The 15502-nt window shown below is 35.8% G+C and overlaps 3 protein-coding genes and 1 pseudogene across 3 annotated transcripts; 2 read left to right on the top strand and 2 right to left on the bottom strand.

The window, feature by feature from the left end:
- Positions 1-455: 455 nt before the first annotated feature.
- Positions 456-2150, bottom strand: LOC129889363 (vegetative cell wall protein gp1-like). The gene has a single exon (XM_055964633.1). It carries the CDS (start codon positions 2052-2054, stop codon positions 792-794), a length of 1263 nt encoding a protein of 420 aa, XP_055820608.1. The 5' UTR covers positions 2055-2150; the 3' UTR covers positions 456-791.
- A 1961-nt stretch (positions 2151-4111) lies between these two features.
- On the bottom strand, positions 4112-7256 carry LOC129888382 (probable disease resistance protein At4g27220; annotated as a pseudogene).
- Positions 7257-7700: 444 nt separating this feature from the next.
- On the top strand, positions 7701-9404 carry LOC129890668 (uncharacterized). The gene is made up of 3 exons (XM_055966171.1): positions 7701-8197; positions 8386-8754; positions 8801-9404. The coding sequence occupies exons 1-3, from the start codon at positions 7701-7703 to the stop codon at positions 9402-9404; spliced, it is 1470 nt and encodes a 489-aa protein (XP_055822146.1).
- Positions 9405-11364: 1960 nt separating this feature from the next.
- Positions 11365-14080, top strand: LOC129888383 (EG45-like domain containing protein). Its single transcript, XM_055963367.1, has 3 exons — positions 11365-11575; positions 12049-12349; positions 13740-14080. The coding sequence occupies exons 1-3, from the start codon at positions 11455-11457 to the stop codon at positions 13744-13746; spliced, it is 429 nt and encodes a 142-aa protein (XP_055819342.1). The 5' UTR covers positions 11365-11454; the 3' UTR covers positions 13747-14080.
- Positions 14081-15502: the final 1422 nt, after the last annotated feature.

Consider the following 15502-nt stretch of genomic DNA (forward strand, 5'->3'; position numbering starts at 1 on the left):
AAGTCTAAGTTCGTGACAGGAATCTATAGATAGCCTAAGACAGGCAAATGAGAAGAATCTCTTAGTGCTGTAATTTGAACCTTAATGTGGAAGGTTTTCACACATTTTATTGACTATTAGGCTACAACTTTGGATGTGGTCACCTAGGTAGTATTCGAGAGGGTGTTGTAGTGAAAACGCCTTTTATTTATATGTATCTGGCCATGTCAAATGGTCCCAAATTACGAATCAAAACAGCTGCTCTTGATAGAAGCAATTCTCTTTCAGTGAACCATATACGATTGGAATATGTCAGAAAAAAATACATGAGCAGAATAGGCATCTGAACAACTCTCCTCATTCGTACTGTTCTGGATAAAGAGCTGCAGGTTGCACTAAGAACCACTGGAAAGTTCTGGTGGCAACAATACAAAAACCAAACTCAGACATGGTATTCAATATTTTTGGATGGCAACTATACAAAAACCAAACTCAGACATGGTATTCAATATTTTTGGAAATATAACAAGACATTTGGAATTCTGTATTAGACTTACAAATTATATAGAAGATTAATAGTGTTCAATACATAAAAAAGCTTTATTGTGGTACCATTGTGCATAGAATCTCTCTGTCCTACCAAAGGCAAGGATGGTCCTTGTGCATGAGAAGTGGGTCGCAGCCATGCATGAAGAATCAGAATCCATATCCTTTTCGTACCACTCAATTTATTCTCTCAAATATTAAAAGAAACAAGGGACCCTCCATGAAAAAAAAGACTCATAAGTGTTTGACCGTCTTTAAACATTATTTTAGTTCTTTTGGCTGCCCTTAATGTGGTACCCATTGCTACCATTTGTCTTTCTTGCAAAAACAAGGTGGACACCAGGATCATGGTGAGTGCAAGAAGCATTGTGGAGAATGGAATTGTTGATACCTTGGACGTTGCTGTTCATGAATGCCGCCATAGGAAGGGATTTATTTTGCATTCTATCTCCCTTCCTTCCACTTTCACTTCCTGATTTCTCTCCATCATCCTCACTACTCCAAGACTTTGGACTTCCTTTCTTTTGAAGGTTCTGTGGGCTGTATGTCTTCCTTGAAGGGCTTAACTCCATAATGGCTCCCTTGTTTTCACCAGCTAGTGTTAGAACGCTCATTCCAAAGTCATCTGCAGTATCGGAATTAGACAGCTTCTTCTGTTGAATCCCTTTGTCTTTTTTAACTGGTTCTTGTTTCCCATTTTCCACTGTTTTTCCATATCTTGTAGTCTGCAGGACATGACGACCATTCGTGTTAGCCCTTGTGGTTTCGTGGACCACAACAGATTTCTGATCAACCTGTGAAGGAATCATGAACTCAAGATCAAGTTGAGATGGGGGAAGCTTTAGTGGGGATGGAGGGTGAGAAGCTGCAGGCTTAGTTTGAGGAGAGTAAGTCTGGGATTTCACTAAATTAGGCTGGATGACTTTAGGAGATGATGAGGTGGCTTTTGATGGTGATGATTGATTGATGAGACTTTGGATAGAATCTGCTATTTTTGCTTTTGGAGATGGCTGTAACCAAGAATATGGAGTACTAGTTGGAGCGCTCTCTGTTGTTACATTAGAAGCTAATGTCTTGAATGGGGATGGTGGGACTGACGTTGTGGCTCTAATGACAGGAGATTTAGGGACGTCAGTGACAGCGCGTTGTGGTTGTGTTGTCACTGGAGAACGTGGTGAAGGAACCTTCTGTGGCGAAACAACAGATTGAGGAGGAGCAACAGGCGATCTTGGAGGTGAAGTTGCCACAGGTTGACGCCGCCGTGGTGAAATGGGGCTACCTGGGGCCGACACTTGTGGTTGTGGTGCTGCAGTGATTGCTGCAACGGGAGGAGCAGTAGGTGCTTGAGGTTGAGGTGGCTGAGTAGCAGTAGCTGCTGGTGACGGAGGCCTAAATGGGGTGGTAGGTCGAAACATGGGTTGTGGTGACGGTGCTGGTGGAGCAGAAGCTGGAGGTTGTGCAGGTTGTGCAGCCGGACGGACCATGGAAGCAAAACGGAACAATGGGCGTGGTGGTTGTTGGCTTGCCATTGATAAATAGTGTAGTAATTGTCTTAAAAAGATTATTATTAGTACTTGTGAAAAACTCAACTCCCTAAAATTCTTCCACAATGAAATAACTCAAGCATGCTACTCTTATTTATAGTCCAAGAAAAGTGAAAAGCTTCAAATAGACATTTCAAGAACAGAAACACATGAAAGAAGAGGGAAGGAAAAGAAAGGCATCAGATTCACAGGAAACATAAATTTTTCATTTCACAAAAGTAATAAGCAAGCATCAGATTCAAACCAACACCAAGCAATTCTCATATATAAACAAAAAAAAGGAGATTTCAATTTGACAAAATAGCAATTAGCAAGGGGACCACGTTATAGTAAAAGTGAAATGAGTGAAAATCACTGTATTTCAACTATTCTTTCTTTTCATTGATAGAAACTCCCATCTTCCATTAACCAATTGGAAGGGGATTGTTAGTGTGTTTAGAGCTGTTTTCCAATAATAAAAGCCAATCTCTGCTAGCTTACTGAAAAATTCCTTGTATAGTATCGGACATCGAATGGCATCTATGCCCTCCAAATACAAATTAAAGGCGCAACAACTACTGTGGTTAAAAAAACAAAAATGATCACAACCATGAGTTATGGTCGCACACTTGCATTTCTGGGAATAGTTTGAGGGGTACATGAATATTTTAAAGCACTTGAACGGATCTTTCAACTTATTCTCTGAAAAAAAAGCCAAATCCTATTTGTGATTCGTTGCATTCATTACCACTCATATATAGAGGAAGTGTTTCATAATTAATACAATAATCATACGTTTCATCTGCCCCAATGCCCTATTGAAGAATTTAACACAAACAATACTGAGTTTGCGGCTGTTAATGTATGAAGTGCTATGTAAGGCAATAAATAGAGAATAATAAAAGTTGAGTCTAAGTGACAAGGACAAGATTCTCTTAATGTTCGAAAAGTGAAAACATATAATCAAATTGGACGTCTTGAATCATTCACAACTCACAAGTGAGTTGACATTTTTTCATTAACTACTAAATTCTGACAATTTTTTCTTCCTTTTTATATTTTTTTAGTTAACAAATTTTGTCACTAAGTCACAAACACTTCTAGCAGCATAACCAAAAGTTAGACGAAAGTCAAGAGTCTGTTTCCAGTCTTATTAAGATTTTCTTGTGTTTACTTTAGTGAATGTATTAGGGTTGGAGTTATAATGTCATTCAACTTTTATAGAAGCAATTGTTGAGGTTATAATCATTGTCAAAGTTGTTTTTGTTTCAACCTAAGGACGCTACTAAAAAAATCATTGTTTTTATCCATTGAAATTTCCCACTTAAATATGTCCAGTGGCTATTCCCACAGATATTATGATTGAATCAATTAAACAAATGAAAAAAATAGTAGTGTTCACGTGGAAAAATTAGGAAACTTTCCAATATTTCAGTAGGAATCTGTTTCCCACCATTTGTGTTCCCGGTGAGCTGGTTTGATGGGAAGTGGTTGGTAAAATCATGTTTTATAGTACAATTTTCTCATTGATCCGCGGTGGAAAAAAACCTCTATTTCTAGTAGAAGAATAGCTTGAAAGGGTATATCAATAGTCTAGGATTGCTGTAAAGGGCTTAAGGGTACGTCCTTTGGATTACGAGTGTAATCCTTTTGGCTCGTTTGCTTTTAGAGAATTTGGTTGAAATCCTATAGGGTGTAGGTCATGGTTTTTACATCCTTTTTTAGTCGGAATGATTTTCCAAGTATAAATCGCTTGCATAGTACTGTCTTGATTATTTTACAGTTTCTTATTAGTCAAGTTAAAGTAACTACTTTGGAACATAGTTTGTGAAGCTGTTTCATCTTTTTAGAAAACTTAGTTAATTTCAAGAGCCAATTCACTCCCGTTTTGTGTCTAATTAGGTGTCAAGTCTATCATTAATGCTGGTATTTCAGCGCATTGCGCTCCAAATAATACGTGGTAACTCAAGTATCACGAACCAGGCAACAATGAACACCCTCAACCCCCATATTGCATCTTAAGAACTAGTATCAGTTACAGAAATGTTGCAACTAGGAAAGCAATTTGTTAATTTACAGTTCAGATTATAACAATAACAAAAGGAATGCAAGAAAAGGAGAGGAAAAAAAAAGAGAGGAAAAGTTGTGAAAAAAGAAAGAAAAAGACCATGTATATGATCCTTTTCAAAATTATGCACCTAACTGTTCTTGCATAATTTTTGACATCCTTTACTCAGCCGAATTTCAAAATGTTTCGAGACGCTTCAGCTGATTCTCTAGAATTAGTTGGATGTCCTGATCACTATGGTAATCAGAGAGGTTTGTTCTCAATCTTTCGCAATTTTTTTATATGCAGTCTTTGCAATTCAGGGCAACGTAAATATGCTTCTTGAGCGTAGAAATCAGTGAAATATGGTAAAAGTCTGAAGCGTCAAAGTAGTTAGTCTTGGGAGCATTATGCTTTCCGGTACCTCATGAACTCCATTTTCATCTGTGTGGCCACCTGCCACTTTCTCCAAACTACTGCAATCTTCCAACCATACTACTTGTAGATGACAGAGGAAATCACAAATGCTGTACAGGAAGATATACTTGGTCTTCTCACATTGTGACACTTTGACAACTTCAAGTCTGTGGAACATAACTATTTCACTAGGACCCTTCCATAGGCTAGTTAGTTGGGAGAGATTTTCCAGTATCAATCTCTTCAGTTTCCTTAATTGTCCACCTTGGACCATGAGGCCTTCAAATCCAAAAACAGCTTTAATGGAGGTCCAGATGGTAGGTTCTCGACACAGATACCTTCCATTTTTTGCATCTGGTGAATATCCAGCTTCTCCAGATTTGGGAACACAGGATGATCTGGAAATCCACTTTCCAAGTTTATCAATTGGGCAATGTTAGCACACTGGTCTACATAAAAAGATTTCATGCCATCAAAATTTCCGTGGTGATATTCTTGTAGAATATTGCTCACACTCCCACATAATTGGTAGCTCGGCTTCTCTGCTTTGTGCGCTACGGCCTGCCTAAACCAATTCGGAAATGCTTCCAACTTCACGCCAGTGGTCAACACTCTAGAAAATGAGGCCTGTTGTGTTTCGTGTGCCAACCTGCCTTTCTGTGAATCACTAACACATATATCAAATTTCTCCCAATTTGTAGCAACACTGATATTATGATCAGGAGGTAGGCAACGAACATCAGTGATACCTACTTTCAAGATTGCCAAGCCACCCAAGGTCAATAGCTCTTGGAAGTTGGCTTTGTTTTATTCATTTGTAATTTCCCAATCTGCAAAGCAGCCTTGCATGTATAACTCTTCTAATTTATCCATGCTAGATATTACTCATTTGGGACATTTTTACATTGAAGAGATAACGTAATATCTAAAATCCGCAGCTCTTTCAAGTTTGCAAAACTTTCTGGCAGTGATGTAATCCCCGACATTATTAGAGTTAAAATTTCAAGTGTGTTAAGTGCTCCAATCATAGATACATCTTTTAGGACTCTGCAATCATCCAAAGAGAGTAGGCGAAGAAGTGACAACTATAAGAGTTTGAGGACGGTAAGGACTTGAATCTTGCACCAGTAAAATCCAAGACTTTTAGAGCTTTCATACCTTGGAAGAATTCATCTGGAACTAGCGTTAAGTTCTTGTTATCCTGAAGCAATAGAGTCTCTGTTTCAGGTCAGTCTACTCCATGAGGTAGCTTTTTAAGATGATTGGCCATGAGTGAGATTGCTCCACATGAGCTGGTTAAGATGTCCCCTGGCCAGTTCTCCAATGCCATACCTGCTTTAACTACACTCTTTGTTGCTGCTGGTTGATTCCTATTTGTATAGAAATATCACGGATAACATCGTGCATTTTGACAGTTTCCCCCTTCTTATCCCCATCTAAGAGCAAACACGCCACTTTGAGTTCTTCGACTGTTTGATGAGTATCACCTCTTGCTTCTTTGACACTCTCGATGTTTGGGATTAAGGCCAATCCCATGCAGTATCTGGTCAAGGTTTCTGTGGGGATATTATAATCTTTAGGAAAGAAGGAGCACATCAAGAACAAACGCCTGCACATCTTCATCCGTCTCATTAAAATCTGGATTCTTGACATCATCTCCAGCTTTTTGGCTGAACAAAGTCCAAGGTTCATTGCCTGAGAGGACATTGATTGGGATGGAAGGGTGCATATCCAGTTCGTCACACACATGCATCTGCCTTGTTGTGATTAAGATTTTGCATTTGCAGCTCTCGGAATATTGTGGTATCCCAATAGCTGATAGGTCTATTGTCGGCCACAAGTCATCCAAGATCAACAGGATGTTACTGTGGTCCATTAAGATGTCCTTGAGTTCTTTCGCACGATCTTTCACTTCACTGGAGGTAAGTTCCACCCCCCAAGCCATGAGCAATGTCCCCTTGCGAGACAACTGACACCACCACCTGATCGAATATTCTTTCATTATAGGTTCGACTTGCCAGTGTTTTCACCAGGTAGGTTTTACCTACACCCCCCAGGCCATATACTCGTACAATGCTATGCCCTCATCTTTCAGGGCATTCATGAACTCATCCATGGTTAACTTTCTTGAGGTGAAAGAAAGAAAATCATCAGGCCGTTCAAAACGAGAGCGCCACCTAATTGCTTGTGGTTGCAGAGATACTGCTGATATGAATTCCGGATCTCATCTTAGCAATACTTTTACTAAGCTTATAGTTTGAGAGGCAACCACTTCTTGCCTTCAGCATGTCCATTTTCAGCTGGTGCACCTTAATTTTGATATCTCTGGCTTTATCAAGCTGGCTCTGAAGCTCTTCCCTGATGCTGCGTCGTCCACTTCTTTCCACAACATCTTCAAGACGTTGACATTTTTCCAGGAATTCTCTGGCTCACTCTCAAAAGCCAATGCACTTTCTTTATATTTTGTACAGAGAACACATTGTTTTTTCAGCTCATCCCATGCCCATGTCAAAGGCATAGCACAGCTGAAGCTGCGATATCCATATGCAGGATGGGCTGTTCTTTTCAACTATTGAAGTAAGTATGAATAAGGGGTATATTTCTCAAATTCATCATCGAACCAATTTATAGACGATTACATTTTCCCTGCTCTGAATCATTTCACAACTTGCTAAAACAAAAAGAATTGAGAGGCTGTATTTTTTGCCTTCCTCTTATAAATTTGCTACCTTACATATCATTGATGCTTTATCATAATAGCAAAAAGTTTTGTTGTTAAATTGAAGTTGACCTTACATGTAAATTTTTCGATGAAGAGAGTTCGGGTGAATCCCCTGAGCTCCACGTAGCTCCACCCTTATGCAAACCTTATCACTACCTCGAGGAGGTAGAGGGTAGTAGCAAGTATCCCTTATCATGGATATCACTAGTCAAACTTAATGTGTTTCACATCTAAGATGTGACACAACTATATAGTATATAACGTACTAATATTCTTTTTAAGACTCATTCCTTGTTCAGAGTCTTGTAATTAAACTAATTCAATAGTCTATTGGAACAAAAGTCCAACTTTCCCTTAATTTATAGGGTAGTTCAATTTATTGATCTTCTATGTATCTAAAATATTTTCTATTTTGCTAGGCCAATGATCTGGAAGAAGCTTCCCAGAAATACAATAGGTGGAGGTTATGCTGGATTATGAAGTTACAAATGGTCTCACAAGAGAAAACATTAATCCATACAAGATTCCATTTCTGGATGAAGCACAGAGCAGATCTACTAAGGTTTCCAGGAAATCCTTGCAGAAGAGAGTGTTGCAGAAAAAAAAGTTCTCTTACCAAATTTTTAAATTTTCAAATCTAGCACTTCAAATTATAAGTCAAAATGAGATTTACAATTACAGCCGACCACAATTTGCTTGGAATCAAAGAAGCATCGAGAGAGTCAGAAGCAAGATGCGATATTATAATCCTTTCAAGTCCTTACCCTCCTCAACTCAGCAGTTGTCACTTCTTTGCCTACTCTCTTTGGATAATTGCAAATTGACAAAAGATGTATCTATGATTGGAACACTTAACAAGCTTGAAATTTTAACTCTAAGAATGTCAGAGATCACATCACTGCACGGTAAGTTTTGCAAACTTGAAAGAGCTACGGATTTTACACATTACATTATCTCTTCAATGTAACAATGTCCCGCCAGGAGTAATATCTAGCATGGATAAGTTAGAAGAGTTATACATTCAAGGCTGCTTTGCAGATTTGGAAATTACAAATGAATAAAAGACAGCCAACTTCCATGAGCTATTGACCTTGGGTGGCTTGACAACTTGAAAGTAGATATCTTTGATGTTTGTTGCCTACTCCTGACAGTGTTGCTCCTAATTGGGAGAAATTTGATATATGTGTTAGTGATTCAAGGAACCGCAGGTTTGCCTACGCAACACAAGGGGTTTCATTTACTAGAGTGTTGGCCACTGGTGTGAAGTTGGAAGCATTTCCAGAATGGTTTAGGCAGGCTGTAGCAGGAAAAGTGGAGAAGCTGAGCTACCAATTATGCGAGAATTTGAGCAATATTCTAGAAGAATACCATCATGGAAATTTTGATGTAGTGAAATCTCTTTATGTAGACCAATGCGCTGACGTTGCCCAATTGATAAAATTGGGAAATGGATCACTAAATCAACCAGTATTCCCTCAACTAGAGAAGCTGAATATTCACCACATGCAAAAGATCAGAAGGTATCTGTGTCGAGGAGTTACTACCTGGATCATTACAAAAAGTCAGGACTCTGGAGGTCGGAGAGGGTCCTAATTTGAAAGATTCACTCCTTCCTCCTAATTTAATTCAAAGAAGGCCAAATCTTGAAGAAGTTCAGGTAACAGGGACCTCAATCAAGGCTGTGTTTGGATTTGACGGCCTCACAGTCCATGGTGGACAATTAAGGAAGTTGAAGAAATTGACACTGCACAATCTCTCTCAACTAACTAACCTATGGAAGGGTCCTAGTGAATTAGTTATGTTCCACAGGCTAGAAGTTGTTAAAGTGTCACAATGTGAAAACCTCAGGTATATCTTCCCTTACGCCGTTTGTGATTACCTTTGTCATTTACAAGTAGTATGGCTAGAAGATTGCAGTAGCTTCGAGAAAACGATAGGTGGCCACACAGATGAAAATGGAGTTCATGAAGTACCGGAAAGCATAACTCTCCCAAGACTAACTACTTTGAGGCTTCGACTTCTACCACATCTCACTGATTTCTACATTCAAGAAGCATACTTACGTTGCCCTGAATTGCAAAGACTGCATAAACAGGATTGCGAAAGATTGAGAACTAACCTCTCTGATTACTATAGTGATCAGGAAATCCAAGAGAAGAAGAGCAGTTGAATCGTCTAGAGATTTTCATGCTTTTAGTTATATAATTTGGCGTACTTAATTTTTTGGGTATATATGGCCACCTTAGATTAAAGTTTGTGTGCTTTACTCATCTTTTTTTCTTCCAACAGAGTTTAGGAATCTGAAATATTCGATGTTGCAACTATAGATTAAATTTGTGTTGATGGCAAGCACGAATTCTACCATGCAACTGATTACTGATATCAATCTTGATTCTTAGTTGCTGTCATCTGCTCTGCTGTATAAATTATGTTATTTTGCTTCCAGCCTGCCACCTATAATATGAAAGATAAGGTTCTTTCAGTATCTACCAAGAAGGAAATTGCGGAAAGTAGCTCAACACAAGGATTTAGATGGAAAACTCCTTACTAAAGGTTCTTTTGGTAAGAGTCAACTTTGGCAAGACTCTGGAATGACGAGATCAGGATATCACCAAAGAACCAAAGAAGGGGTGAGAGCTCGTGGTCTGAAGACATGAAGGGACTCGTGTTCTAGTGACGTGGCCAAATGGACTATAAGGATGGATATGCCGATATGATCGTACAGTATCCAGATTATTGTGGAGGAATATTGGCTGACACCACTAACAGAATCTCCACGTGTATAATAACTATTGGACGCTCGAGTTGACCTTTTTCTATTGGTTAATATGTTAACTTTGTAATCTATAAATAGTATCTTTCATACAATTGTAAGGCATCACCATCGGCGTTCCAACGCTTCATATGACTTTTTCATTGCTTGCTTTATTATATTTATTTCGCTTTTACGTACATTTTCTAAGTTCTAATGTATCCAATTGCTAATAAATCGAATCTAACTAGTTAAGTTAAAGACACATGTTCTTGACCTCATACAAATTTAGTTGTATCATTTGTTATGACGGAAGGATGCAAATCCGAAAACAGAGAAAATGAAGAATACAAAATTTAATGTGGGAAAATCCTTCAAGTCGAAGGTAACAGCCACGGGATCTTCGAGATTCGAATTGCTCCATTATAACAATAAGAGGGTTACAAATATTCTCCTAAATATCTACACAACAATTGCAAAGTAAGGAGAAGCAATAGCTACACCAACAAAAATAATAGGAAGAAAAATCACCTAAAACAGCGCTACCGTTCGAGACCTAAAATGAGATGTTTCTGACCTTCAAATCCGATTTTCATCGTTTAAATCAAACATTAAGATGTTAGGAACATTTAGTAAAAATTTCAGCCCGATCCAACGGTTAATGAATCGACAAACACAATTTGAAGGTTGCTGCACGGAGAGGCAAAATTGTTGCGGAAAACATCCTTTTCTTCTCTCTGGTTGAAAGCTCTCTCAAAAACCTCTCTTATGTGCCTAATGTCTTTCAAAAACACTACCAATGAGAAATTGAATAATTCTCTCAAATCATTCTATTTATAGAGTGATATTTTTTTCTAAAGCCAAAACCAACTCCAAATAGGATTATAATTCCAATCCTTTTCCAAATAGGATTGGAAATCAAATTAGGAGAATTATTTCAATTCTTTTACAAATAAGATTAGGCCATGTGCCTTTGGCTGGAACATGAGCCATAGCCCAACATCATTTTCCCGATAATTAGCAAGTTTCACAAAAAGTTGAGAAACAATTGAAATTTTGACTATCCACTGCCAAACTTGTGTTTTTTTTTAAATTTTTATTAAGTGTTCGGTACACACATTAAAATTCAACTAATTCAAATTTACGTTGCATAGGACTCCATTTGAGAGAAAGTGCTCCTTACTAAAAACATTTCTATATCCAACAAGAAGCAGTCTCATCCACTCGGCCTTTTCTTCTCAATAAAGAACAGAGGACTTCAAATTCTAGAAAACAGCAGAACGGGAAGCTTCCTTCCAATCAAAAAGTAGATAGAACTAATAACAAATATCGTTGACCATGAATAAAGATTCGAGAATACTATTCTTTTCATGAAAGACCCCTCATTTCTAGTTATTCTCTTTTCTCCCCTATAAGAGAAGACTAGAAATAATAAGTCTAATAATATTGTTGATTATTAAGGATAATAATGTCAAGCCCTTTAACTCTTCTTCTGCAATGGCTGTCCTTCTTCCTAATATTCTGTCAAATCTTTTATGCATCTCAAGCTGATTTGGGAACAGCAAGCCAGTATAGCCCACCATACACACGTAAGTTTATTTTCCAAAAATAAATAAATCTTTTTTTGCCTCTCATAGCTTAATTATGTTTCACTATGAAATAAAGTAATTTTTGCACAATAGTAAAAGTTGTCATCATTTAACTAGGAGACATGATTCAAGTCGTGAAAATAACTTCTTGCAATTATTCAAAATAAGTTTACATACAATAAATTCAATGTGATTCATTCGATTTCTTGGATCCAACGTATAGCAAAATCTTAATACACCTGATTGTATGCTTTTATTTTATTCCGAAATAAAGCAATACTAGCACAACAATAAGAGTTGTCATCTTGTGTGCAAAAATAGTGTCTTGCAAAATTACAAAGTAAAGCTATAAACAAATATATATAATATCCAACGTAATTGATTCAATTTTTCGGATCCGTATATAATAGGATCTTAGTGCATCATACTACAATCTTATATTTCATTTTTTTCATTCATTTTCCTAAATACAGCTAGTGCATGTTATGGGAGTGATTCAACACAATTCCCATCAAGCAACTTTTTTGCAGCAGCTAGTGAAGGTATTTGGGACGATGGAGCTGCCTGTGGAAGACAATATTTGATAAGTTGCATTAGCTCTGTTTTGCCCAAAGCTTGTAAATCAGGAGAGACTATTCAGATCAAAATAGTTGATCGCGCACAAAATCTAACTTCAACCTCAACAAAACAAAGAACCACTATGATCCTTTCTAATGCCGCTCTTGCTGCAATTGCTGATTCCAATGCCCCTTCTCTTAACATCGATTTTCGACAGTAAGTGATCCATCTCTCAAATGATCATTCAATTTATTTATCTTTTTCCTACAAAAGTAAAGGGCAGCCCGGTGCACTTAAGCTCCCGCTATGTGCAGGGTAACTAAATTAATCTTAATTACATGTGCTAAAAAAATAAATTATTACTACTATTGCAAAGAGATAAAGTAAACGACAACTTCAACCTGAGTAGCGCACATGTGGCCTAAATTAAAAAGTTGCATTGGGATTCGGTCGATATTTTTCAGTTTTTGATTTGTGAAAATACTAATCTAAATTAAATTAAAATAAATTTGGTTCGGTTTGATTTCTACAATTTTTGGTTCGATTTGTTTAGGTTCGATTTTTGATTTGTGAGATTAGTTGAATAAATTCACCTCCTTCAGTCTTTCATGTGAATTTTTCAAAAAATATACCACTGATAGTATGTTTCAATCACAAAGATAAAAATGTAACACACATGCACAACGAATGAACTAATATTCACACAATGAAAAAGAGTAAAATAGACACAAGCAAAAATAAATTTTGTTCAAAATATATATAAAAAGATCTACTGAATTGCAATGATAATATATATAAAGAGATTCAGAGCACATGCGGCCCTCCTATAGGCTACGGCCTGTGGCCGTGGAGATTATATAAATAAATTTAAATTTTTTGATTAACTGAATTAAAATAGCTAAAAATAAAAAATCGAATCGGATAACTGAATTTTTAGAATTTAAAATCGAATCAAATTGAAAAACCGAAACTGAAATTAAAAAAAATCGATTCGGTCAGTTTTTTCAATTTGAATCAGATTATGCCCAAACCTATTGCGAAGTGCTTTTAGCTTTTTAATTTGTTTATCGGATTTTAATGAAAATAAAAAAGATTTTTAAGTCTTATAGTAGTAAAATAAAAATATATGAAGTGTATCAAACTATTTTTTAATCTTATAATATTAAATTTTAGTAAACAAATAAATTGAAAAGCAAAAAATACTGTAATAAGGTTTAAGTAGTTACATCAAATCAATTCAAAGTTAATTATGATCCAATCAATTGCAATGGCACTTATACTGCCCATCAATTTCATGCAAGTTGTACATAATATTGACCCCGTCAACTAGTAAAGAATAGACTGGAAAGATCAAAAAAAAAAAAGAAGGTCCCAGCTACGAAAAAGATGGAAACGTGTTTAAAAGGCCATTCAAGGAAAACAAAAAATGGATGCAATACTAACTTGTTAGCCAAAATCCCATATAAATAATCCTTTAAGAACATGTTAGCACTTCAAATTTGAGTAACATTTCATAAATTTGTTATATGCAAGGTGGGTCCATTTTCTTTCAGTTTGGATGTTCAAATTGTAACATTGACAGATAAGAACTCTTTTGTTACTGCAGGGTCTAGAAGGGGGAAAAAAAAAACAAGAAGTGTTTGAAGTTGAAAAGAATCATTTGGAAGAAGAAATTGTATTTAGACATGAATTTCACTCGAACAAAAAAAAAATTAAAATTTTGTAAGTAAATTACCATTTCACTTAAAATAGACCTTAATTTTATAAAAAAGTTTAAGTTAGAATTGAGAAACAAAATACAAAAACAATCGTTTGATTTGTAAATAGTATGTCATTATTTGCAAATAATTAGTGTATATAAATGTACCAAAGGCAACAATATGTTGAGCTTGCACTTTTTACATACCCGGGTTATCATTAGTGAATCGTATGTATATTAATTAGCCATTCATTACATTAGAAACAAAATTTTATTTGTTTATTTTAGCATATCAAAAAAAGGATAATTTCTTTTTTCTATTTTACCCTTAGCATTAATTATTTATTCTCTAAATCTATTTTCAAGTCTTTTAAAGAATACTATATACTAATTAATATGAGTTTCATAGTAAAATATACACTTTATTTTTTATTCTTTAATAAGGAATATGCTAAGTCTATTGAACAAGTAAAAGTGAATGGAGGGAGTACTTATACTTGTGCTTGGTGTATATATCTTAAAGGGTCATTAGGTACACGGACTAAGTTATCCCAAGTTTATAGTCTTGTGATTATAATTCCTGAACTTGCTTATTCCACCGGAGAGATGTGATAAAATAATCTCAAATTGAATGGAATAAAATAGGATGTCCCAAAATTAGTCTTAAAATAAAATTTTATATCACATTTAATTGATAAATTTATAAATTTTATCTCATAATTAATTTTGGAATGTCCCATCTTATCTCACTTTAACTCAATGTGCTGGATATTAGAAAAGTTGATCTGATTAATATGATGAAGTGCATTTCGAGATAATTTTGAACATTGAGCGTCATTTTATATTGTAATAAAATACATTTAAATATAAAGGTAAACGTGCATTGATAAGAAACAAAGGCAAGTTGTTGATTCGATACACCTAATAATAGTCGGCTGGAACGTGTTCTGAGAGAAATAAAATAATATTCGCTTAATTTATTTGAAAAAAATATTAGATTGTTGTGTTTGATTTGAAAACATTTATTGATTAGGTGAATTATGGTTCAATAGTTTCAAATCAACAAATTCTGTTTGACTTGCTAAACGACACACTAATTTGTGCAATCCAAACCAGGTTGGAGACCAACTCAATGATAAGTATTGAGTAGTATAAATTAAAAACAGTGAAGAGTAAGATCAACCAACTACTCTCGATTTGGCCAACTAATTTGAAAATTGACAACTAAATATGTAAAGATCCTCCTTTTTATTCAAATTTCTTCTAAATTATACTTGATCCTAATTATTTATATTAACCTAAATAATGAAGTTTTTGTCTTAAAATAAGACTAAATTAACAATTTAATAATGAAAGAGAGAGTAAATAGGAGAACAGAAGAGGAAGCAAAGCAGATAAATTGCAGTGTATCTATATTTTTGTTCTTCACCGTCTTCTATTGTCAATTCATGGCAATGTATATATAGAAGAATTAGTGTTAGAAAATGATTAGTGGGCTGCCCACTTTTAGTGGGCCCCACTTTAATATAATATGTAGTGGACATTCCACTTAATATGTGAACATTCCACTTAACACTCCCCCTTGAATGTCCACGTGTAATGTGTTTACATAAAAACACTTTACAAGAAATAATATACTAAGTTATTCTGATGTTGTGTCTACATATCTG

The sequence above is a fragment of the Solanum dulcamara genome, chromosome 5 (genome assembly GCF_947179165.1).
Source record: "Solanum dulcamara chromosome 5, daSolDulc1.2, whole genome shotgun sequence".
Taxonomy (NCBI): domain Eukaryota; kingdom Viridiplantae; phylum Streptophyta; class Magnoliopsida; order Solanales; family Solanaceae; genus Solanum; species Solanum dulcamara.

Coding starts and splice junctions, on each gene's coding strand:
- LOC129888383 (XM_055963367.1), top strand. CDS start 11,455: ATGTCAAGCCCTTTAACTCTTCTTCTGCAATGGCTGTCCTTCTTCCTA. Junction 11,576..12,048: donor GTATAGCCCACCATACACAC/GTAAGTTTATTT, acceptor TCCTAAATACAG/CTAGTGCATGTTATGGGAGT.
- LOC129890668 (XM_055966171.1), top strand. CDS start 7,701: ATGCTGGATTATGAAGTTACAAATGGTCTCACAAGAGAAAACATTAAT. Junction 8,198..8,385: donor CATTACATTATCTCTTCAAT/GTAACAATGTCC, acceptor TACTCCTGACAG/TGTTGCTCCTAATTGGGAGA. Junction 8,755..8,800: donor CACATGCAAAAGATCAGAAG/GTATCTGTGTCG, acceptor ACAAAAAGTCAG/GACTCTGGAGGTCGGAGAGG.
- LOC129889363 (XM_055964633.1), bottom strand. CDS start 2,054: ATGGCAAGCCAACAACCACCACGCCCATTGTTCCGTTTTGCTTCCATG.